A 25,084-nucleotide genomic window follows, 5' to 3' on the forward strand; every position below is an offset into this window, starting at 1 on the left:
TCTGCATCTAGTAATGAATATTTAATGTCTGTGCATCACACTGGCGAGTAATGATTTGCCTCTGCAATAAAAGTTGATTAAAGGCTGTTCTCTGTACCCGCACCCAGATCGGTGATGAACTTCCTCAGTCTCTTCAAACGAACACTAAAGACCCACCTCTTCCCTAAGCACTTAAATGAACACTAATTAATAAAAAAAATCTATTTGTTCCTTTATTTTTATTATACCATATTTTTATACTAGACTTGCTCTTTTTGAACAGGGTTTTTATTTAATGTTTTTATTATTTCCATAACATTTAATCTTGTCCTGGAAAAACGGTACAGGTGTGGCAGGGATGACACAAAAAAGCATAAAATCTTGTTTCCATTGTGCTCCCTTATCACAGACAAAAAATAGCTACACACAAAATAAAAATAACAAAAAAAATTAAATAAATAAAACTAATTTGACAATACTGTATAACTGAATATCATGGGGAAGCATAGCAAAAATGTGAAAACTAATACCATAACAAATAATACTGAACAATATTGATAATGTTAATAATAGTAGAAAAGCAAGAGAAAAAAAAACACATAATATAATAATAATAATAATAATAATAATAATAATAATAATAATAATAATAAATAAAGAATGAAATTAAAGAATATAGAAACTAAAAATACACATAATCTGCTGCTTCCTCATCAAATAGAATGTTGAAAAAGTGCTGTTTTACCTTCTTCTTGAACAGGGGAAAATTTTCTACTGATTTTATTTCTGAAGGTAGTTCATTCCAAATTTTGGTTGCAGTGTACAGAAAAGAAGTTTTTCCAAAAGGACCACACCGGGGGAGCTGAAGAGAAGACTGACTGGATCTTGTACTGTAGTTATGGGGAACATTTTGAATTGCAGAAGACAAGTATTGAGGCGCTGAGGAATTTTGAATTTTGAACATCATATGAGCTTTGAGTTGTTTGGATCTAAAATCAACTGGCAACATACCGACCCGTCTAAATTCATCAGCTCCTATGTGTGTTCTGAACGGTGCATTCAAAATAAACCTGATGATTTTATTCTGTGCACACTGGAGCCGTGACTTGCTCCTTTTAGTTGTGCCAGAATACCATGCTGTGCTGGTGTAGTCGTAGTGACTTTGTAGTAGGCCTGAAGTAAGAAGTTTCTTAGTGTCTGGACTCAGGTTGCCAGCCTGTCTATACAGAAACTTTAGTTTGGCATTAGATCTGCTGACTATTTTGTCTCCATTTAGAGATTGGTCTAAAGTTAGACCTAAGTACTTCACTTCAGAAGCACTGGATAAAATATTGCCAGCACATTGCACCTGAATGGTTTTAAAATTGCATAGCCTCTTTTTTGAAGCAAAGAGGATGGACACTGTCTTGCCCAAATGTAGGGATAATCTATTGTCGGTCAGCCATTCCCTGATCGAATTCATTTCCCTACTTAATCTATGCTCTATTACCTCTGTACTCTTATCAGCCACAATAAGGGCAGAGTCGTCAGCGTATAGTAGCAATTTGCCCTGTAACAGCAGAGGTAATATCATTGGCATAGATGAGAAACAGCAGTGGTCCTAATATTGACCCTTGAGGCACCCCACATGTAATACTTGCTGGATTAGACAGGGTGCCACCTATCTCTACAACTTGCTGTCTGGGCTCCATATAAGAGCTGAACCAGTCCAATGCTGAATTATCAAGACCCATTGCTTGAAGTTTCAGCTGAAGAATTTCATGATCCACCGTATCAAAGGCTTTTTGGAGATCCAACAGAACCATACCAACATATTTGCCTTCATCCATTCCGGATTTGATGTAGTCACAAAGGTGGATCAAACAGGTCTCAGTAGAATATGAGAGCCTGAAACCAGACTGGAACTGATAGATAAGATTATTCTGAGAGAGATGTTCACTGAGTTGATTGTATACCACTCTCTCAAGTAATTTTGACATAGTGCTGAGAATCGATATGGGGCAGTAGTTGCCAGGATCTGTTTTGGAACCTTTCTTGTGGAGAGGGGTCACCTTTGCATTTTTAAAATCAAGAGGGATGGTGCCAGATGTCAGTGATAAATTCACAATATGTGCAAGAGGTGACGAGATAAGCTTGGCTCCGTCTTTCATAAAACGTGGGGAAATATTATCCAAACCGGTAGCCTTGCTTGGGTTGAGAGTAGTCAAGATTATTATTATTATTATTATTATATTCCTGTTCCAAAGAAGGGGGGGTATACTGTTTTTTTTTTTTTGTTTGTTTGTTTGTTTGTTTGTTTGTTTGTTTTTTTACCTCTGCCCATCTGTCTGAAACACCCTTTTTCTCAGCAACCACAAATCATAGCCACTTGGTACCAAACTTCAGCTTGGGGTTCTATACCGTGTATACCATTTTCAAATCTGTTGCACATTGACTTCCTGTTTACCAACCGAGTGTATTTATGAAACATATAGGGTGGATTTACAAAATTTTCCTAACACTTTTCTCAGCGACTCCAAATCACAACTGCTTAATATTTGGTACCGAGCTTCAGCTTGGGGTTCTATACCGTGTTTACCGTTTTCAAGTCTGTTGCACATCAACTTCCTGTTTACCAACCGAATGTATTTACAAAACATATAGGGTGGATTTTGATGCTATGTCAAGAAGCAAAATACGGTTTCAGAATGACTGTTTACCAGGATGCTATTTGAAATCCCTGGGCAGAACACTGCTCTTTACTTACTTGTTTCAGGGTTAATTATTTGTTGAAGTCAACATTCATAATAAGTGTCCTATTCCTTTGATTGTTTGCATTCTGATATAAGCGACAGCGGGGGGTTACGTAAGTGAGCAGTCGCTCACAGTTGATCTTGTTTTTGGCCCCGAAACTATTGGTACGAGCATGAGGGTGTATTTTGATGAAAACTACAAAGCACTTCTGTTACTCACTCTTCAAAAGGGTGTCTGCCAAATGCTGTAAATGTAAATGCTTTTTTGTGACATTATTCAGAGCATTTATATATTAGAAGTTAATATTATTAGGTTTTCAACAGTTGACTTGAAGGCAAATAGAAACAAATTAGAAGGGTACTCGGAAGAGTGCATACCTCCGCCAAAGCACATATTTGGATTTGCATTAATATCTAATCAATTGTTCCTTGGCCCATAGCCCACCTTTTCTCAAAATTTCATCAAAATCTGTTCACTACTTTTTGAGTTACGTTGGGAACAGACAAACAAACGGAGGCGAAAACATAACCTGCTCCAACAAAGTTGGTGGAGGTAAAAATAAGTGAAGTAGTGCTTTTATGTATTCACAGTTGTACAATCCAGAAGCTACAGAAATGTATAACTCGCCCGAAAAAAGCTTTTTTGTAGCATGAGCATCATTTAACATTTTGGTAATCTGTACAAAGCCTAACAAACCAGAGGCTAAAGGTTATGATACCACCTGCTTGTGACACCACCAGTCCTCAAAGACTCCATGTTCAATTTTTAACCTGGATAAAGGTAAATGCTCAGGTTTTTTAATTATTTCAGACTGTACGTTCACTGAATCTCTTCATTTGTGTTTGTCAGGCGCTTGTGAGTTGTCTGGAGCTGCTGGAGGATGAAAACGTTGAGATCCGCGTGTGTGGCTGTAAAGCACTCGCATGTCTAAAGGTCAGTCTGTTTTTCTGGACTGTGTGAGTTCTTGTCAACAATCAGGTGCAAACGCTGCAGTTCCTGCCCAAATTCTCATTGTTTTACATTTTCACATTAGATTTTCAAAGGACAGAGCTCTCATCTGTTCCTGATTGATACCACCAGCATTATTATGAAAGCAGGTTATTTTTATTGCAGACAGTGTATTAAATAAAACAGCAATTTTCACCTTTAAAGTTGTAGGCATATTGCGTAAATCAAATGGTGCTAACCCCCCAAAAATCCATTTTAATTCCAGCTTGTAATGCGACAAAACGGGACAAACACCAAGGGGGATGAATACTTTTGCAAGATACTGTATATAGAAAATGGATAGCAAGGATTCTAAAACTTTATCAACAGCAGCCCGGTAAAATAAATTCCATAGACAGATTTTTTTTTAAATGAACATAATTCTTCTATTCAGATATTATTCAACTGTATCCACTTAATATGACTGTTTGTTTATTCGAGCTAAAGAGCTTTTCCCCCCTGAAATTTCAACTGGCAGAACATATCGGATACAACTGATATTTTTTTTTATAGTCTACGTGTTTTGAATTATTGAGCTTTGCAGTAAACCCATTCAGATCCAAAGATCATTCAGACTGGTGGATGACTAAGTACTTGATTATAAACGTAATAACTTTGATAATTATGGTTTGTGAAAATAATTTAAATCGCAGGCCCTCTGGATATGCTTCATGGACCACTTTGAGAACCACTAGTGTATAGCGCACATCCGAAAAATGTATTGCATTTTAAATGAGCTACAGTGGTGCTTCAAAGTTTGTGAATCCTTTAGAATTTTCTATATTTCTGCATAAATATGACCTAAAACATCATCAGATTTTCACACAAGTCCTAAAAGTAGATAAAGAGAACCCAGTTAAACAAATGAGACAAAAATATTATACTTGGTCATTTATTTATTGAGGAAAATGACCCAATATTACATATCTGTGAGTGGCAAAAGTATGTGAACCTCTAGGATTAGCAGTTAATTTGAAGGTGAAATTAGAGTCAGGTGTTTTCAATCAATGGGATGACAATCAGGTGTGAGTGGGCGCCCTGTTTTTATTTAAAGAACAGGGATCTATCAAAGTCTGATCTTCACAACATGTTTGTGGAAGTGTATCATGGCACGAACAAAGGAGATTTCTGAGGACCTCAGAAAAAGCGTTGCTGATGGTCATCAGCCTGGAAAAGGTTACAAAACCATCTGTAAAGAGTTTGGGTTCCACCAATCCACAGTCAGACAGACTGAGTACAAATTGAGGAAATTCAAGACCATTGTTACCCTCCCCAGGAGTGGTCGACCAACAAAGATCACTCCAAGAGCAAGGTGTGTAATAGTTGTTGAGGTCACAAAGGACCCCAGGGTAACTTCTAAGCAACTGAAGGCCTCTCTCACATTGGCTAATGTTCATGAGTCCACCATCAGGAGAACACTGAACAACAATGGTGTGCATGGCTGGGTTGCAAGGAGAAAGCCACTGCTCTCCAAAAAGAACATTGCTGCTTGTCTGCAGTTTGCTAAAGATCATGTGGAGAAGACAGAAGGCTATTGGAAGAATGTTTTGTGGATGGATGAGACCAAAATAGTCAAGTCAAGTTTTTGTATAGTGCTTTTAACAATAAACATTGTCGCAAAGCAGCTTTACAGAATTTGAATGACTTAAAATCTGAGCTAATTTTATCCCTAATCTATCCCCAATGAGCAAGCCTGTGGCAATGGTGGCAAGGAAAAACTCCCTCAGATGACATGAGGAAGAAACCTCGAGAGGAACCAGACTCAAAAGGGAACCCATCCCCATCCGGGCAACAACAGACAACATGACTACAACATTAACAGTCCTAACATAAAGTCAGCTTCATTGATGCTATAACCCCCCCCCCCCCCCCCCCCCACCGACGGAAACCCGAGCGCAAAACTGTTCACGACAACCGTAGTCCCAAAGTCAGCAAGTCAACTGCAGTCCCCAGCCACAAAAGCACCACTGCAAGAGTCCAGAACTTTTTAGTTTAAATGAGAAGCGTTATGTTTGGAGAAAGGAAAACACTGCATTCCAGCATAAGAACCTTATCCCATCTGTGCAACATGTTGGTGGTAGTATCATGGTTTGGGCCTGTTTTGCTGCATCTGGGCCAGGACGGCTTGCCATCATTGATGGAACAATGAATTCTGAATTATACCAGTGAATTCTAAAGGAAAATGTCAGGACATCTGTTCATGAACTGTATCTCAAGAGAAGGTGGGTCATGCAGCAAGACAACGACCCTAAGCACACAAGTCGTTCTACCAAAGAATGGTTAAAGAAGAATAAAGTTAATGGTTTGGAATGGCCAAGTCAAAGTCCTGACCTTAATCCAATCAAAATGTTGTGGAAGGACCTGAAGCGAACAGTTCATGTGAGGAAACCCACCAACATCCCAGAGTTGAAGCTGTTCTGTATGGAGGAATGGGCTAAAATTCCTCCAAGCCAGTGTGCAGGACTGATCAACAGTTACCGCAAACGTTTAGTTGCAGTTATTGCTGCACAAGGGGGTCACACCAGATACTGAAAGCAAAGGCTCACATACTTTTGCCACTCACAGATATGTAATATTGGATCATTTTCCTTAATAAATAAATGATATAATATTAATAAATAAAGTATAGTATTTTTCGTCTCATTTGTTTAACTGGGTTCTCTTTATCTACTTTTAGGACTTGTGTGAAAATCTGATGATGTTTTAGGTCATATTTATGCAGAAATATAGAAAATTCTAAAGGGTTCACAAACTTTCAAGCACCACTGTAGTTTTTTGTACAGAGTAACATTTATTCTGATGAAGTGAAGTGAAGAAAAATAACAATGTGACGATTGCTTGTTGAATCTGTCAGCACTTTTATTTCCAGTGGAAATAACCTTTTGTGACTTTCATCCAAAAACATTACAGAAAATATTGGTGAAATTGAAATCATACAATTTTGATGTATGTAATTTATATTAATTTATAAAAATCCTGCTTATCGTATTTCTATGCCAGGCCAAAGAGAGCATTGAGCAGCTGGTGTACCTGTGCCGCACAGACAAGGAGGACGTAAGAGACGCCGCCAAACAAGCTCTGCTGGTGCTGGGTACGTCAGAACAGACAAAGATGTGTGCAAGAAACGCAAAAATAAATAAATAAATAAATAAAAAGGCGGCCTTCAGATCATAGATATCAACCGTGCAACAAAGGCTTCAAGTTTCAGTCATTCGCAGCTGTTTGACTGTTGTTTTTTTCTCTGTGTGCGCAGGTGAGGAGGGGAAGATGGCCCATCGGCATGTCGAACAGGATGGAGTCTCTCGACTTTTTGCGCCTGGCAGCATGGCCAGCACTGCATTTTAAGCACCATCAACCTGCAGAAACTCTAGCCCGACGTCTCCTGTGTACTCAGACTTGTATTCATGCCAATGAAGGACTTATGATCAAACATAGATCACACTGCTGAAACGCAAATAAAAACCCAATCACCTCGTTCCACAGTGTTCGAAACATCTGCAGTCAGTGGACAAACGAATCTGATTGGTTGATTGTTAAGCTACAAATTAAATTCAGTGAAATAATACAGTGCAAAGGAGACTTTGAAGAAGCAGCAAAGAAGAAATGGGTTGTTTTGCTGCCTTATCAGTCAGCCCGGTGGTTTTGCCTTCACAATTCACGAAAGCTCGGCACACGAGTGCATGAGTTCATACAGCATGCATGGACACCTTTTTAAACTTGGCTTCATGCTCACTGATAAGGGCAGGGGAAGGGAAAGTGTTACTTTCATGTGACTTACTGAACAGGGGGTGCACTTTTTAATCTGATGAGCATTAACTGAAGCTTGGCTGTCTTCTTAACAAAGTGTGCTAGTGTTCAGATAGTACCGTAAGAGTGTGTGTGTGTGTGTGTTTCCAGTAAAGAGTTTCTGTATAATTGCCATCATTCCATACTGTCACTATATATGCTTTAATGATCCAGTAACCTGTGTACATGTTTTAGTTGTGCTGTATTTTTTTTTCCTTTTGAAAACAAATATGTTTACACTCAAGCGCAAACGTAGGCCTGCTTTGAGTGCTAAGGACTCCTCAAACCTTCACGGTGCACTTCCTGAGATTCAAGTCAACGGTATTGTATCCGAGACGGATATCTGCTGTAAAAATGGACGGGCTAATTTTATATACACACACACACACACAAATATTATTAGTATTAGTAAAATGAAAATAGATGGACTATGATGGACTTTGCCTTGCAATAGTATAGTGCATGTAATATTTTTGACCAGGCCCACTACATACTGAACAAAAATTCAGAGCGTTCCTCGAGTGCTGCTCGATAAACATGTTCGGTGCTGGAATCGCAGTTTTAATAACGTGCGCTGAAGAGCTTAGGAAATGTTAAAACGCTGGAAGAAGAGAAAGCCTCCTTATTTTTGTCCAAGTGCCTCAAATGACTGGGGGAGTGATTGTGCTCAGAGAAGTAGACTTTTATTTAAATTGAGAAACAGCAGTTGATAACAAACTGTAATAAAGATTTAATTATATATTTTTTCTTTAAAGACATACAGATTGTGCTGCATTGAGGTTTTTTTTTTTTAAATAAGAAAAGTTTATTGTTTGACAAAGATCTTATCAAGTGCAAAACAAGACGATTAAAATAAAAATAAAAAAAAACCTGTGTGCTGTGCTTGAATAAATGAGGTAGCCTAATCTGAACATAAATTTAGCATACTTACAGCCAGTTATCAAATATGATCAACATATTTTTGTTAAACATTTTATGAATATTATAAAATCTGTGGTTTTCCTATAAGATTTTAGATATAGAGAGAATATTACATGTTTGGGCGAAGATATGAAGCTTTTTTTTTTTTACAAGAAGAAGCCTTTATTTGTCACATGCACACTCAAGCACGGTGAAATTCGTCCTCTGCATTTAACCCATGTGAAGCAGTGAACACATGCATGCACACACACACACACACACACACACACCCAGAGCAGTGGGCAGCCATGCTACAGTGCCCAGGGAGCAGATGGGGGGTTAGGTGCCTTGCTCAAGGGCACTTCAGCCCAAGGCCGCTACACGTTAACCTAACTGCATATCTTTGGACTGTGGGGGAAACCGAAGCACCCAGAGGAAACCCATGCAGACACAGGGAGAACATGCAAACTCCACTCAGAAAGGCTCTTGTCAGCCGCTGGGCTCGAACCCAGACCCTTCTTGCTGTGAGGCGCAACAATGCTAACCACTACACCACCACGCCGCCCATATCTTTGAGGAGTGAACATTTTTCACGACTGAGCGAAGTGAATGAGTGAAATGTTTTTCAACACAAGAAGAGAAACTTCATATCTTCGCACCACCATGGAATGTTCTTTATATTATATGGACACATCCCCCAAAAAATATGCAAGTTAATCAAAAGAGTTTTAATTTTGAACCAGTTCATCATTTTGACAACATGTGTCTAGTCAGCAGGAAAACACTGGGCGTCATATCATCAGAGTGAAATATCAGGAATTATTATACATACAGGACACTTTTTCAATGGAATAAAAACATGCATTCTCTTCCCTTCTAGCGGGTTTCATTCATTTAATTTGATAGCATGCAATACTGTTAGCAAATTGCTTTCCTACGTGTATTGCATCACTCAACCCAATGGAGAATGAGCATTGAATATGGTTTACGATATTGCATGGTTGTCAAGACAACATAATGTCCCGTGTTGGAGCTTATGCGAGTATTGAATGAGAAGGTTTTCTGCTGTGCATGCACAGAACCATTTCTTTGTTCACCGAGAAAGAGAGAGAGATGGATTGAACACCCAAAAGGCTACCAAAACTTTATTAGATATTCTTCATGCATATACAGTGTCTTTCAATAGTATTCATCCCTCTTGGTGTTTGTCCTGTTTTGTCGCATCACAAGCTGGAATTAAAATGGATTTTTGGAGGGTTAGCACCATTTGATTTACACAACATGCCTACAGCTTTAAAGGTGAAAACTGTTGTTTTATTGTGACACAAACAATAATTAAGATGAAAAAACAGAAATCTGGAGTGTGCATAGGTATTCACCCCCTTTCGTATGAAACCCCTAAATAAGAGCTGCTCCAACCAATTCACTTCATAAGTCACATAATTAGTTGATTAAGAGCCACCTGTGTGCAATCAAAGCATCACATGATCTGTCACATGATGTCTGTATAAATCAACCTGTTCTGGAAGGACCCTGACTCTGCAACACTACTAAGCAAGCAACATGAAAACCAAGGAGCCTCCAAACAGGTCAGAGACAAAGTTGTGGAGAAGTATAGATCAGGGTTGGGTTATAAAAAATATCCCAAACTTTAAGCATCCCAGGGAGCACCATTAAATCCATTTTAGCAAAATGGAAAGAATTTGGCACCACTACAAACCTGACAAGAGAAGGCCACCCACCAAAACTCACAGACCGGGCAAGGTGGGCATTAATCAGAGATGCAACAAAGACACCAAAGATAACACTGAAGGAGCTGCGAAGATCCACAGCAGAGATGGGAGTATCTGTCCATAGGACCACTTTAAGCCATACACTCCACAGAGCGGGGCTTTATGGAAGAGTGGCCAGAAAAAAAAGCCATTGCTTAAGAAAACACATTTGGAGTTTGCCCAACAGCATGTGGCAGACTCCCCAAACACATGGAAGAAGATTCTCTGGTCAAATGAGACTAAAATTGATCTTTTTGGCCATCATGTGGAATGCCATGTGTGGCACAAACCCAACACCCTGAGAACACAATTCCTACAGTGAAGCATGGTGGTGGCAGCATCATGCTGTGAGGATATTTTTCATCTGCAGGGACGGAAAGCTGGTCAAGACTGAAGGAAAGATGGATGGCACTAAATACAGGGCAATTCTGGAGGAAAACCTGTCTGAGTTGGCCAGAGGTTTGAGACTGGGACAAAGGTTCACATTTCTAGCAGGACAATGACCAGGCACGTGTACACATAGGGCTTTAGGGGTGCTTGAGCCCCTGCCCGTTTTGCCTTGAATTAAATGTTGCCCTTTTAAAATAATGATAATCCTAATAATAAATAATACAGTCCTGTTAGAAGTTTAAAACAACGGCGGTACAAAAACTCCACGACAATCTACCAATTTTCTTGTAATCCGGGGTGGCTGTGCGCGCGCTGAGCTGCCGCTTCTCTGTCCATTGCTGCTCCGCTCGCGCGCGGCCAGAGAGGGGGCGCACGGACTGAGAGAGGGGGCGCGCGGACTGAGAGAGGGGGAAGAAGCCGCTGCGCGCGCTGCCACAATAACAGAGGAGACGTGACAGTGCGGCAGCTTGAACATGGGAGTTATGGTCTAACAGTTAGCCCTTTCAAACTGTATGCACATCACATTTGGGCGTTTGTAGGGCTACTGACATTTGTGCGAGTAATTTAAGTCTCTGTAGTTTAATAATCTGCTTGTTAACTGGTGTGACCTGACCTGTTACTGTTCACAATCGATTGCCTCGGCCGTGCTTCGGTGTACATGCAAGTATCGCATATCGTCGGGAAGCTTACATTCTCCTCTTGTATATATAACTAGTCGTCGACCTCTTCCACAACATGCTCAAATCAAATGTGGGTTATGTTTCAGAAAAAAGCAAAAACAAAAGCTTGTGAAAAATGTACTCAGAAGCCTATGCAAAGAAGAGAGGCTCTCTGATCTCCTTCTCCTCTCGATTGAAAAAGACATACCCATAAATCACAATGAGGTCATTAATATCTACAGGGACATGGCCCCCAGAAGGTTACTGCTTTAAGGCCCCTGGAATGTTAGGCTTCTACCTTATGAGAGGAAGGACTGATTTTTATCATTTTGTCCATAAGGCTATTTACTTATTTGTTCAAAGTTCAGGTTTCACTGTTCAATGTTAAATCTTTAACAATAAAAAAGCCTAATAATGCACCGGTGTTTTATTGCTTTGCATGTCTTCCAAGCCTATGATAATGTGAGTGACAATTTTGCTGACACAAAAGAAATGGCAATTGCATATCACTTTCACCAACACAGGACACATAGCTAAGTACTTACCTTCCTCTTAGTACGTTAATTTAAATTCTACATTTCCATATTTTGGAAAGGACCGGGAAAAAAATCATGCACTTGCTGCCCTTTTTCTGACTTTGAGCCCCTGCCCCTCTATAATCCTGTGCACGTCCCTGACAATGACCCTAAACATGCTGCTAAAGCTACACTGGAGTGATTTAAAGGGAAACATTTAAATGCCTTGGAATGGCCTAATCAAAGCCCAGACCTCAATCCAATTGAGAATCTGTGGCATAACTTGAAGATTGCTGTACACCAACACAACCCATCTAAATTGAAGGAGTTGGAGCAGTTTTGCCTTGAGGAATGGGCAAAAATCCCAGTGGCTAGATGTGCTAAGCTAATAGAGACATACCCCAAGAGACTTGCAGCTGGAATTGCAGCAAAAGGTGGCTCTACAAAGTATTGACTTTGGGAGGGTGAATACCTATGCACACTCCAAGTTTCTGTTTTTTCATCTTAATTACTGTTTGTGTCACAATAAAACAACAATTTGCACCTTTACAGTGGTATGTTGCGTAAATCAAATGGTGCTACCCCCCCCCAAAAAAATCCATTTTAATTCCAGCTTGTAATGTGATGAAACAGGACAAACACCAACGGGGATGAATACTTTTGCAAGACACTGTATAATCAGTGGTAAACCATTACTATTACAACGGGGACTTCAGCTCAGCCAAAACTTTGCCAGACACAACAAAAAAGCAACAGGGTAAAGGACTTTGCAAGGGATTAGCAGCAGGCTACCAGGTAGCTCCATTGTGTGTTCTTTTAATGATATAGACACATTCTCAAACAAAAAGTATGCAAATTTATCAAAATTCATTGATTTTCCTGATGTCATGGTTTTGGTTCTTCATGTCCCAGATGTAGGTTGTAAAATACCAGTGGTGTATTTCTCAGTAAAACTCTCCTGTCCATATATACAATGGTGCTTGAAAGTTTGTGAACCCTTTAGAATTTTCTATATTTCTGCATAAATATGACCTAAAACATCATCAGATTTTCACACAAGTCCTAAAAATAGATAAAGAGAACACAGTTCAACAAATGAGACAAAAATATTATACTTGGTCATTTATTTATTGAGGAAAATGATCCAATATTACATATCTGTGAGTGGCAAAGGTATGTGAACCTCTAGGATTAGCAGTTAATTTGAAGGTGAAATTAGAGTCAGGTGTTTTCAATCAATGGGATGACAATCAGGTGTGAGTGGGCACCCTGTTTTATTTCAAGAACAGGGATCTATCAAAGTCTGATCTTCACAACACATGTTTGTGGAAGTGTATCATGGCATGAACAAAGGAGATTTCTGAGGACCTCAGAAAAAGCGTTGTTGATGCTCATCAGGCTGGAAAAGGTTACAAAACCATCTCTAAAGAGTTTGGACTCCACCAATTCACAGTCAGACAGATTGTGTACAAATGGAAAAAATTCAAAACCATTGTTACCCTCCCCAGGAGTGGTCGACCAACAAAGATCACTCCAAGAGCAAGGCATGTAATAGTCGGCGAGGTCACAAAGGACCCCAGGGTAACTTCTACTATGTCGGACTCAGTTACAGTATCCTCTTTCTTATTTTGTTCCAATTTGTTATCTTTTGATGATAAATTATCAAAAGTTATTTTCATATGTCCAAACTTTTATTGAGGAATCTAAATGATTCCAAACACAGGAAAAGTTGGGCCAACTGCTTGCTTACATCTCCCCCCCCCCCTTTTTTTTTGGTTTGTTGTTTTGTCATTTCTCTTTGTTCTATATAATAATGTAAAATGTTATTTGGAGTAAGCCCCCTTAGATAAGCTTTAATGCTCTTGGGGCAAACTCTGACCCCAAATATGTTTAAATTTAAAAAAAAGAAAAAAAAGTAACTTCTAAGCAACTGAAGGCCTCTCTCACATTGGCGAATGTTGATGTTCATGAGTCCACCATCAGGAGAAGACTGAACAGCAATGGTATGCATGGCAGGGTTCTTTTTGGAGAGCCACTGCTCTCCAAAAAGAACATTGCTGTTTGTCTGCAGTTTGCTAAAGATGGACAAGCCAGAAGGCTACTGGAAGAATGTTTTGTGGACGGATGAGACCAAAATAGAACTTTTTGGTTTAAATGAGAAGCGTTATGTTTGGAGAAAGGAAAACACTGCATTCCAGCATAAGAACCTTATCCCATCTGTGAAACATGGTGGTGGTAGTATCATGGTTTGGGCCTGTTTTGCTGCATCTGGGCCAGGATGGCTTGCCATCAATCATTGATAGAACAATGAATTCTGAATTATATCAGCGAATTCTAAAGGAAAATGTCAGGACATCTGTTCATGAACTGAATCTCAACAGAAGGTGGATCATGCAGCAAGACAACAACCCTAAGCGCACAAGTCGTTCTAACAAAGAATGGTTAAAGAAGAATAAAGTTAATGGTTTGGAATGGCCAAGTCAAAGTCCTGACCTTAATCCGATCGAAATGTTGTGGAAGGACCTGAAGCGAGCAGTTCATGTGAGGAAACCCACCAACATCCCAGAGTTGAAGCTGTTCTGTATGGAGGAATGGGCTAAAATTCCTCCAAGCCGGTGTGCAGGACTGATCAACAGTTACCGCAAACGTTTAGTTGCAGTTATTGCTGCACAAGGGGGTCACACCAGATGTAATATTGGATCATTTTCCTCAGTAAATAAACAACCAAGTATAATATTTTTGTTTCATTTGTTTAACTGGGTTCTCTTTATCTACTTTTAGGACTTGTGTGAAAATCTGATGATGTTTTAGGTCATATTTATGCAGAAATATAGAAAATTCTAAAGGGTTCACAAACTTTCAAGCACCACTGTAGATAACGCTACACACACACACAAGAATAAGGTACAGAATTTCAGATTTTCAACCAGGATCCATTTTGAAAAATAGTATAAGTTTGAGCAAACCCATATCTAAATTTAACGTATGCAGTATAAACACCCAGTGTATGAAGTTAACGTGAGTGAAATCCGTTGGAGAAAACTGTATGAAATTTAAAAGTGCTAGCGCCCCTTTTGGCCAATCGGCACAGCGCTGTGTTTACACCCCTCCTTTCTCCCCGTCGCCACCGCCCCCCTGCGCGCCGCGCATGCGCAGCAACCGCCTAGGGCCGCCATTTTGTGCGGAGCCTACTCTGCAAAAGCGGGAGAGGATTAAAACCAGCGAAGGGGAAGCACGCAGTTGTACTTCGCTTCGTATTAAAGGAAGAGCGGATCGCGGGCCTTGTGTTGAATTCAACGAGAGGATAAACGAGCAAAAGCAGGTAAAATAGTGCCACTTTTCCGAAAGGGGGGAGTTTTGCAGGATCTTTAATCGGCCTCTAGGTGTCACGATGGGGCTCCTGGTCCAGGCGGCTGGCTGGCGGGGGGTGTTTGTCTCCCTCTATCGTTATCGAAAATTTAGCAAAAAAACACTTATAACCCAGAAGTTCGGGGTTATGCCCGCTTATTAAGTGTTACTGAACTTGTATCAGACGGCATTTCGGCAAGATGCTTCATTTTAACACTTCCAAGTTTGCTTCACTCTTTAGGCCAGGCGTCCATTTTCTTTTTCTTCTCTTTGTTTCCGTGACAAAAACCCGCCGTTTCTGGATGAAGCAATAGCTTAGCCGACAAGCTAATACTAGCCCTAAAGATGGGTCATTTTGAGTGTTGGAATTGCACAAACACAACAAATGGGACTGTAATACAGAACAAAACTCTCAAATCTTTTCTTTTTGTTGTCCGGACGGCGTTAACAAACTGGCTAAGTCACTAGCATAGCCTAGCTAGCTAGCTAAGCTAGGCTAGGCTAAGCTAGCAGTTTGTTGGTGCCCCTCCTCAACCGCGATTCAAACCTGCTCAGCCCTTCCTGGCCCATTAACACAGCGCGCACACATAGACTCACGGAGCCCGGTGATGTGCGCTACTAAACCTTCCAGCATGATGATCTCGATTTGTAGTTTCCGCTCTTCATCTGTCCTTGAAATGGATCACAGTGTTGAGCGAAGTTAAATGCCGGAATTGTTTGTTAGCTAGCTTGCTAGCCAGCTTGTTGCGCAGATGAAAATCGGACGAGGAAGACAAGACCCGACGCGACGCTCAGTGAAGCCCACTGCTGATTTTAGGTGACTCTGCACGTCGTGCTTCCTCGGAGAGTAATCTAACAGTTTGTTTTGTTTCCCAAGCGTCTTAAAACTCAGTGATGGCTGATCCCAGTGGAGTGCTGGATATACGTTCATTGACCGCTGGCTTATTGAGACACTATCCACCTCAAGCAACACACGACTGAGGGGATAAACTGTGGAGAGCTCCCTCTACAACCCGGCTGTTAGCGGTACAAAAACGCTGTTAATCAGCTCAGAATGCCCTCTTGCTGTCGTGGAAAATCTTTCAGCATAACTCAGCGTGTGTAGAGTTGATGGCTGACTGTGCTTCTAGATCACTTGGCAATTTTAAGTGTTTTGGCGAATACCTTAGCGAGAGATCAGGAGTCAGAGCTGGACCCGAGCAAATAATTCTCGAGCATAAACTGGCAGGAAGTACCAAAGTACTTTCAAAAAAAAAAAAAAAGTTGCACATGGTCTGTCATGCATCAGAGCTGAAATTGGCCTGTATCCATGAATAAAACACCTGTTAACGGCTTTCTTATTGTGGCTTGATACGCTTCTGATGTTGGTAAATGTACAAGAAAGCTAACCTGCAGCACATCCTGTTTAAAGTTCTCATTGCCACAGTTTCTTAACCCTGTCTTTTTTTTTTTTTTCCTGTTGTGAAGAAGGAAGGTAGCTCGTTGACTGAAGGCAGAGAATCGAAGAGGCAGGAGAGTAGAGAGATGAAGTACACGTTTATGGTACAGGTAACCTCAGCAAGGCAATAAGTTGTAACATCACACAGACTAGTGAGTCTCTGTCTATCTTGTTTCGGTTGTGTGTGTGTGTATAAGAGAGGTGCGTCTGTTCAGCGCCGAAAGACGACGTCGGCAGTGTTTTCTTCACCTTTTTTTTTTTTTTTTATATGTGTATATATAAAACCCGGTCTCCTGCCTTTGTGTCAAAGGTGATACCCATGGAAGGAGGACCGACCGAAGCCGTAGTGGACGAGACGGGGGACGCTTTCAAAGCCAAGGATTGTAAGACGTATCAACGGCGGCGTGAGGATGAAGAGGTTGAGGCTGAGCTCTTGCAGGCTGCCGGTCTAGAGGTGGTGGAGCAGCCCATAGCCGAAGGTCAGGTGACGGGCCAAGTGGCCGACGCGCAGCAGCAGCTGGTCGAAGGTGTGGTGAGCGTAAATAGTGGTGTCGAAATGATGGTGATGGACTCGTTGGACCCAGCCCTGCTGCAGATGAAGACGGAAGTGATGGAGGGCGCCATGTCTGCTAGTGTGGGTGTAGCTGGGGCATCCCACGAGGCCACAGTCACCACAGTGGATGACACGCAGATCATTACCCTGCAAGTGGTCAATATGGAGGAGCAACAACTGGGCCTGGGTGAACTACAGCTAGTGCAGGTGCCTGTTTCAGCTGTGCCTGTCACTGCCACCACTGTAGAAGAGCTGCAGGGAACACTGGTTGATGCTACTGCCATGCCCAAAGATGGAGAGCCTGTCATCTGTCACACACTGCCGCTTCCAGAGGGCTTCCAGGTTGGTCAATATTCGTTTCCTGTAGCCAAATAAATGAGTTTTTATTTGCTGTTCAGGGTACGTTTTCATGAGGCTTGTGCCCGCAGGTCGTGAAAGTAGGTGCCAATGGAGAAGTGGAGACTGTGGAGCAGGACGAGCTCCCCAGCCATGAGGAGCAGTCTTTGCAGCAGCAGGAAGAGGAGGAGGTTCCTGAACCCCAAAATGATGACCCCACTTGGGCCAAGGATCCTGACTATGCTCCTCCTGTCAAAAAGGCCAAAAAAACAAAGAAAAGCAAGCTGCGCTACAACACAGAGGGGGAGAAGGACATGGACGTGTCTGTTTACGACTTTGAGGAGGAGCAGCAAGAAGGCCTGCTCTCAGAGGTTAATGCAGAGAAGGTCGTGGGCAACATGAAGCCTCCAAAGCCAACCAAGATCAAAAAGAAGGGTAGGGCATTCCTGTGCAGTGGCTGAATGTGTATGTGTGTGGATGTAAATAAAAAGAACAGAACTTCCTTTGGGCGTTTCGGAATGCTTTTGCAATGTGTACTTGTCCAGGTGTGAAGAAGACATTCCAGTGCGAGTTGTGTAGCTACACCTGCCCAAGACGCTCCAACCTCGACCGTCACATGAAGAGCCACACGGATGAGCGGCCGCACAAGTGCCATTTGTGTGGGCGCGCCTTCAGGACAGTCACCTTGCTGAGGAACCATCTCAACACACACACAGGTGTTTTTCTGCTTCCGCGCACACACTTTCTGCTCTTGGTTTTGAAAACTAACTTTTTGTTTGTTTTTGGACAGGCACCAGGCCCCACAAATGCACCGATTGTGACATGGCATTTGTAACTAGCGGTGAGCTTGTGCGACACCGTCGCTATAAACATACTCATGAGAAGCCCTTCAAGTGTTCCATGTGTGACTATGCTAGCGTGGAGGTATGTAAAAACAAAGTGTTTTGTGAGGTGTTATATTGTTAATGTACAACCCTTATTCAAAAAAAGTTGGGACAAAGTACAAATTGTAAATAAAAACAGAATGCAATGACGTGGAAGTTTCAAAATTCCATATTTTATTCAGAATAGAACATAGATGACATATCAAATGTTTAAACTGAGAAAGTGTATCATTTAAAGAGAAAAATTAGGTGATTTTAAATTTCATGACAACAACACACCTCAAAGTTGAGACAAGGCCATGTTTACCACTGTGAGACATCCCCTTTTCTCTTTACAACAGTCTGTAAACATCTGGGGACTGAGGAGACAAGTTGCTCAAGTTTAGGGATAGGAATGTTAACCCATTCTTGTCTAATGTAGGATTCTAGTTGCTCAACTGTCTTAGGTCTTTTTTGTCGTATCTTCCGTTTTATGATGCGCCAAATGTTTTCTATGGGTGAAAGATCTGGACTGCAGGCTGGCCAGTTCAGTACCCGGACCCTTCTTCTACACCGCCATGATGCTGTAATTGATGCAGTATGTGGTTTGGCATTGTCATGTTGGAAAATGCAAGGTCTTCCCTGAAAGAGACGTCGTCTGGATGGGAGCATATGTTGCTCTAGAACCTGGATATACCTTTCAGCATTGATGGTGTCTTTCCAGATGTGTAAGCTGCCCATGCCACACGCTCTAATGCAACCCCATACCATCAGAGATGCAGGCTTCTGAGCTGAGCGCTGATAACAACTTGGGTGGTCCTTCTCCTCTTTAGTCCGAATGACACGGCGTCCCTGATTTCCATAAAGAACTTCACATTTTGATTCATCTGACCACAGAACAGTTTTCCACTTTGCCACAGTCCATTTTAAATGAGCCTTGGCCCAGAGAAGACGTCTGCGCTTCTGGATCATGTTTAGATACGGCTTCTTCTTTGAACTATAGGGTTTTAGCTGGCAACGGCGGATGGCACGGTGGATAATGTTCTCTGGAAATATTCCTGAGCCCATTTTGTGATTTCCAATACAGAAGCATGCCTGTATGTGATGCAGTGCCGTCTAAGGGCCCGAAGATCACGGGCACCCAGTATGGTTTTCCGGCCTTGACCCTTGCGCACAGATTCTTCCAGATTCTCTGAATCTTTTGATGATATTATGCACTGTAGATGATATGTTCAAACTCTTTGCAATTTTACACTGTCGAACTCCTTTCTGATATTGCTCCACTATTTGTCGGCGCAGAATTAGGGGGATTGGTGATCCTCTTCCCATCTTTACTTCTGAGAGCCGCTGCCACTCCAAGATGCTCTTTTTATACCCAGTCATGTTAATGACCTATTGCCAATTGACCTAATGAGTTGCAATTTGGTCCTCCAGCTGTTCCTTTTTTGTACCTTTAACTTTTCCAGCCTCTTATTGCCCCTGTCCCAACTTTTTTGAGATGTGTTGCTGTCATGAAATTCCAAATGAGCCAATATTTGGCATGAAATTTCAAAATGGCTCACTTTCAACATTTGATATGTTGTCTGTGTTCTATTGTGAATACAATATCAGTTTTTGAGATTTGTAAATTATTGCATTCCGTTTTTATTTACAATTTGTCCCACCTTTTTTTGGAATCGGGGTTGTACAGGTTCAGATGTGGGTTTTTTTTTTTCTTCTCTTTTCTAGAAGTAATGTATTTTGTCAAAAGAAGGAATGGTGTGTGTGTGTGTGTATTTCATGTTGTTCAGACTTTATTTTGTTTGTTTAGATTTTACCGAATCTTTAGCCCTAATATATTTGTTTTGTGAACCAGGTCAGCAAACTGAAGAGACACATTCGCTCTCATACTGGAGAGCGTCCATTCCAGTGCAGCCTGTGCAGCTATGCCAGCAGAGACACCTACAAGCTGAAGAGACACATGAGAACCCACTCAGGTTTGGCCTCCATCATTCTGTTCCAGCAGTCAGATTACTTGGCAGCATCTCATGCGTGTTGAGACCAATTTTTGGAGTTAAGACCAACTCAAAAATAGCAACCTTTTATCCTCCTACTGTGTGTTCAGGGGAGAAGCCGTACGAGTGCTACATCTGTCATGCGCGCTTTACCCAGAGTGGCACTATGAAGATGCACATCCTGCAGAAGCATACTGAGAATGTGGCCAAGTTCCACTGCCCCCACTGTGACACTGTCATCGCTCGCAAGAGTGACTTGGGTAGGATTATCCCCCTCCTGTTAGCTTGCATGCCATGCACAAGATGAAGCTGTGCATTCATGTTCTTCATAATGGTTCATATAACCCCTCTCAGGTGTGCATCTGCGCAAGCAGCATTCCTACATCGAGCAAGGTAGGAAGTGCCGTTACTGTGAGGCTGTGTTTCATGAGCGCTATGCTCTCATCCAGCACCAGAAGTCCCACAAGAACGAGAAGCGCTTCAAGTGTGACCAGTGTGACTACGCCTGCCGACAGGTCAGCCAGCTCAACCAGTGCTCATATATTAATAGCTGATAGTCTATAATATGTTGCATTTTTCTCATTATGGGATTATTTCACACTCTGGTGCATTTTATAGTGGGGAAAACTTAAAAAAATAATAATAATAAAATCTGTGTGTCCTGTCAGGAGCGTCACATGGTGATGCACAAGCGCACCCACACTGGGGAAAAGCCATATGCCTGCAGCCACTGTGAGAAAACTTTCAGACAGAAACAACTCCTGGACATGCATTTTCGTCGCTACCATGACCCCAACTTTGTGCCCACTGCCTTTGTGTGCACCAAGTGTGGCAAGACCTTCACACGCAGGGTATGCAAAAGGCTTTGCTACTTGCATGCTGCATATTAAAGGAAGCTATAACCTAACTCCTTTTTTTTTTTTTTTTTTTTAAGAACACCATGGCCAGGCATGCTGAGAACTGTTGTGGACTGGAAAGTGGTGATGGCGAGAATGGTGCTCCAGCCAAGAAAAGCCGTGGTGGCAGAAAGAAGAAGATGCGCTCCAGGAAGGATGATGACGACAGTGGTGAGTGATCAGACTCTGGCGCCTAACACTCTGAAGCTTTGGTTAAGCAGATAACGTGTTCTTCGGCCAAGGGTGAATTTGCACTGTGAATGGAAGTTATTTATTTTTCCCTGTGCATCCTATTTTAGATGAGCATGGAGAGCCTGACTTGGATGAAATTGACGAAGAGGAGGAGGAGGAAGAAGATGCTCTGGATGATATGGAGATGGAAGTGGAACAAGCTCCACCAACCATCCCTGTCCCTGCCCCCGTTGAGCCACCTGTCAAGAGGAAACGTGGCCGACCTCCCAAGAATCCTCCCAAAGCTTCCCCTGCTAAGAACACCACTGTTGCACCTACTGGTAATTATCGTTCTTCTCTGTTCATTCACTTTTTTTTTCTTTTAAATCAGATTTTGACCAGAGATGTGTCTTGTAGTCTGAATTGTAAAAGGATGTATTACCATGTCAGAAACCGATGTTAGTGAACTTAACAAGAGCACTCTGAGAGCACAACATCCCCCGCTGGCAACTAGGCCATAACTCTGGTAAAATGCGACTGAATTGAACGAAATTGCAATACGTGTATTACCGACATATAACAAAGAATCCTGCCAAGTGTTGTGAAATTCCTCCAAAAATTCTGAGAGGAGTTGATTTCAGAAGGTGAGTACCCTTTCCAGGGAGGGGTGGACGGACATAATCCCCTTTTCGGCACAGTCTTGGCAGCATAAAACACATTTGCACAGAATATATGTCCAGAGCTGTTACAAAACTGGTGCCATTTTCTTAAATGCAGTCCGTGGCAGAATTTGTATTGGCAGTGATTTTTACCCCCCGCTGGCCAAAAGGCCCGAAGGGGGATTATGTCGTGGCGATGTCCGTCCATCCCGGGAAGGGTATTCAATTTCTGAAATCGACTCCCCTCCAATTTTTGGAGAAATTTCACAAAACTTGGCAGGATTCTTTGTTATATGTCGGTAACACACATATTGCAATTTTGTTCAATTCAGTTGCGTTTTGCCAGAGTTATGGCCTAGTTGCCAGCGGCGGATATTGTGCTCTTGGAGCTCTCATTCATTCACGTTGTTCAGTGCACACACACCTGTGTAGCTACTGACACCCAGTGTCGTCATACCTTCTGAACAAATGGGGAAATAATTTCGTTCTTCCAATTTGCAATAAAACATTTGTCTGTAAATCTGATTAATCAGGATCAATCTTTAGCGCATCGTCATTTGGCTTGTCAAGTTTATTTGTATAGTGCTTTTGACAGCGCACATCGTCACAAAGCAGCTTTACAGAAAAACAAAGGCTTTGTGCTAACTTTATAAATACATTTATTAGGGATAAAGTAAATATCCTTTGAGTTAATAGTTGATCTCTATCCGTGCAGCGACTGCCATTATCCAGGTGGAGGATGAGGGCACGGGAGCCATTGAGAACATCATAGTAAAGAAAGAACAGGACGGCCTGGATTCTTCAGTGGCAGTGTCGGCAGACCCTGTGGTGGAGGAGGTTGAAGCCACAGAGGGAGAAGTAGAGGCAGAGCAGCTGTCTGTCCCTGAGGCTGCACCCAATGGAGACCTCACCCCTGAGATGATCCTCAGCATGATGGACCGGTGATGTGCTCTCCCAGGCCCAATATCCACACGCTCGTATGCGTCCTCACCCACGCGGTCACCTCCCTGCCTCACAGAACACAGCCAAACTCCTTTCTGCCGTGTTCTCCTTCAGTTCCTGATCTGTGGAATGAAATATCCAATGTTCCTTTTTCACTCTTAATCTTAATTTTTTTTTTTTTTTTTGGTTACATGCTTTTGACTCATGATGTCAACTGTGCATGATGCTCCTTTTTTTTTTTTCTTCTTCTTCTCCTTTGGTTAAACTCAATGTTTGATTATTGTCCCATGTCATCTAGTGTGTGCTGAGGGTTGCAGAGATGCTTACATGCGAATCCGGTGACTGACTGACTGTAATTGGTTCCTCATACTTAGTGTAGTGAACTGCACACATTTTTAGATGTTTGTGCCTAATGTCTTTTTCTTCCCCCCCCCCCCCCCCCAAACCTCCAGTCTATTATATTACCATGGTAATATTTGAAAAGTAAAACTTGGTGGGCCTGGTCAAGCCTTGATATTTAGACTTTCACTGTTGTAGAATGGGCTTTTTTTTTTTTTTAATCCAGCAAGTATCCTTTTAATATCTGGCACACGTAGCAACTTTCATTTTCTGTTGCGTTTCTTATTGCTTTCACTGATTACAACTGATGAGAGAGAAAAGGTTAGAAATATAGCCATATAATTGTATGGCCTGGGAGGATTTCCATCTCTCACATTTGAAATAACAAAAAAAAAAAAATCTGAGGTTGATCACATTGTACAAAGAGAGTAATCTTGGCCGGTCTTGCGTGTAAATATATTTTTTTTTCTTAATTTGTTTTATGAACATTTTAATCTTTTTCAAGTGAATTGATCTTGAATGCTGACCTGATGACATTTTAAACAATAGTCATTTGAAAACATGCTTTTGGGGGGAAAAAAATAAACAAATCTTGACAAGGGTGTAACGGCATAAGATCATGTAAATGCCCTCTTTCCTTCTCCTCCTCCCCCCCGGCCTTGTATAGCTTCTAATGTTACCTGGGTTTGTGTTTTCAGGGATGGAATTAGATATTCTCCTTTTGATTAATTAAGATAGGAAGATAAGAGTCTTGTTTCTGTCAGCACCCACTTCCATGTTGGTATCAAGATGACCACATAATGGTAAGCTTAGCTCTTGAGTGGTGTAGTGGTAACATAATCGAGTGACCAGGGTTTAGATCCTGACACTGTAAAGGAAGGAAAAAGGACGGGTGGGGAAAACAAAGTTGGCCAGTGCTAGATGAGCTCTGTGTCCTATAACCGTGTGTAGGTTACGCCCTAACTCTCTGATTTAGTATGACTGCTGATGTGCTTGAGTTGTTCGTTTAATAAATCAGAAAAGGTCTCTGTGCATAGCAGCTTTCTCATTTCCGTTCTGTTCAGATCCTATACAGTCCACTGAGCTTGAGCTTGTGCTTGATTAAGCTATTTTGTTGTGTTCTGTTCTACAAGAACTGTTTGCATAGTTCATTCATAAGAAATTTCAAAATTAGAGGCACTGTCATTTTCTGAACATATCCCTCTGATTCAGAATATTTTCCCTACTTGTACTTTTGCATTTGTTTCTTTTCTTAAGCTCTTAATTTTAGGTTGATGGGGGGGTTTTCCCTTTTTTTTTCTTTTTTTTTTTTGGTACCTACCTGTAACTGTGTGAATTTTACAGTGGTCAGAAAACCGACATATAAAGACATTTTATTATGGCTGGGTGGGGCTTTGAAGGAATAGGAAAGATGTGGAGAATGTATTGCTGTACAGCTAATAAAAATAATATTGTCCTATTCTGGTGTGATGTGGGTTGTTTTTTCCCTTTTATTTAAAGGTTTCCTTGCTGTAAACTAATCAAAATTTGTCCATCTAAGACTGAGCAAAGTGCTGTGTATAGTTATAGTTGGCTCCTCTTATGTTATCCTTATTTTCCTAATGTCATAAGGACTCATCTGCTGCTGGGAGAAGAAGTTGAACATGGCAGGACCTGAAGCGGACTGTTGAATCAGACCTCTGTTTCCTGACTTTGTATGAGTTTCATTTACAGATAATACAGTGGTGCTTGAAAATTTGTGAACCCTTCAGAATTTTCTATAGTTCTGCATAAATATGACCTAAAACATCAGATTTTCACACAAGTCTTAAGTAGATAAAGAGA

The 25,084-nt window shown here is 41.4% G+C and overlaps 2 protein-coding genes across 8 annotated transcripts in view; both read left to right on the forward strand.

Moving 5' to 3' along the window:
* The window catches only part of ripor1 (RHO family interacting cell polarization regulator 1), a 241,345-nt gene extending 233,000 nt beyond the window's left edge, over window positions 1–8,345 (forward strand). For all 4 annotated transcript variants that reach the window (XM_060923946.1, XM_060923945.1, XM_060923944.1 and 1 more), the window contains exons 20-22: window positions 3,562–3,645; window positions 6,700–6,790; window positions 6,953–8,345. In XM_060923946.1, the coding sequence (XP_060779929.1) occupies window positions 3,562–3,645; window positions 6,700–6,790; window positions 6,953–7,044 (267 nt within the window). In that variant the 3' untranslated portion in view covers window positions 7,045–8,345. The remainder of the gene's footprint in view (window positions 1–3,561; window positions 3,646–6,699; window positions 6,791–6,952) is intronic.
* Window positions 8,346–14,874: 6,529 nt separating this feature from the next.
* Window positions 14,875–24,719, forward strand: ctcf (CCCTC-binding factor (zinc finger protein)). 4 transcript variants are annotated; one of them, XM_060923948.1, is made up of 12 exons: window positions 14,875–15,043; window positions 16,818–17,402; window positions 17,489–17,831; window positions 17,942–18,112; window positions 18,187–18,320; window positions 20,115–20,235; window positions 20,364–20,513; window positions 20,608–20,768; window positions 20,922–21,104; window positions 21,188–21,320; window positions 21,449–21,661; window positions 22,695–24,719. In XM_060923948.1, exons 2-12 carry the CDS (start codon window positions 16,827–16,829, stop codon window positions 22,922–22,924), a joined length of 2,415 nt encoding a protein of 804 aa, XP_060779931.1. In that variant the 5' UTR covers window positions 14,875–15,043; window positions 16,818–16,826; the 3' UTR covers window positions 22,925–24,719. The 4 variants fall into 4 exon arrangements, with proteins under 4 accessions (XP_060779931.1, XP_060779932.1, XP_060779933.1 ...); XM_060923949.1 differs by lacking the exon at window positions 14,875–15,043 and adding an exon at window positions 15,098–15,886; XM_060923950.1 differs by lacking the exon at window positions 14,875–15,043 and adding an exon at window positions 15,897–16,095.
* The last annotated feature ends 365 nt before the right edge of the window (window positions 24,720–25,084 follow it).

This window comes from Neoarius graeffei, chromosome 6 (assembly GCF_027579695.1).
Source record: "Neoarius graeffei isolate fNeoGra1 chromosome 6, fNeoGra1.pri, whole genome shotgun sequence".
Lineage (NCBI taxonomy): Eukaryota > Metazoa > Chordata > Actinopteri > Siluriformes > Ariidae > Neoarius > Neoarius graeffei.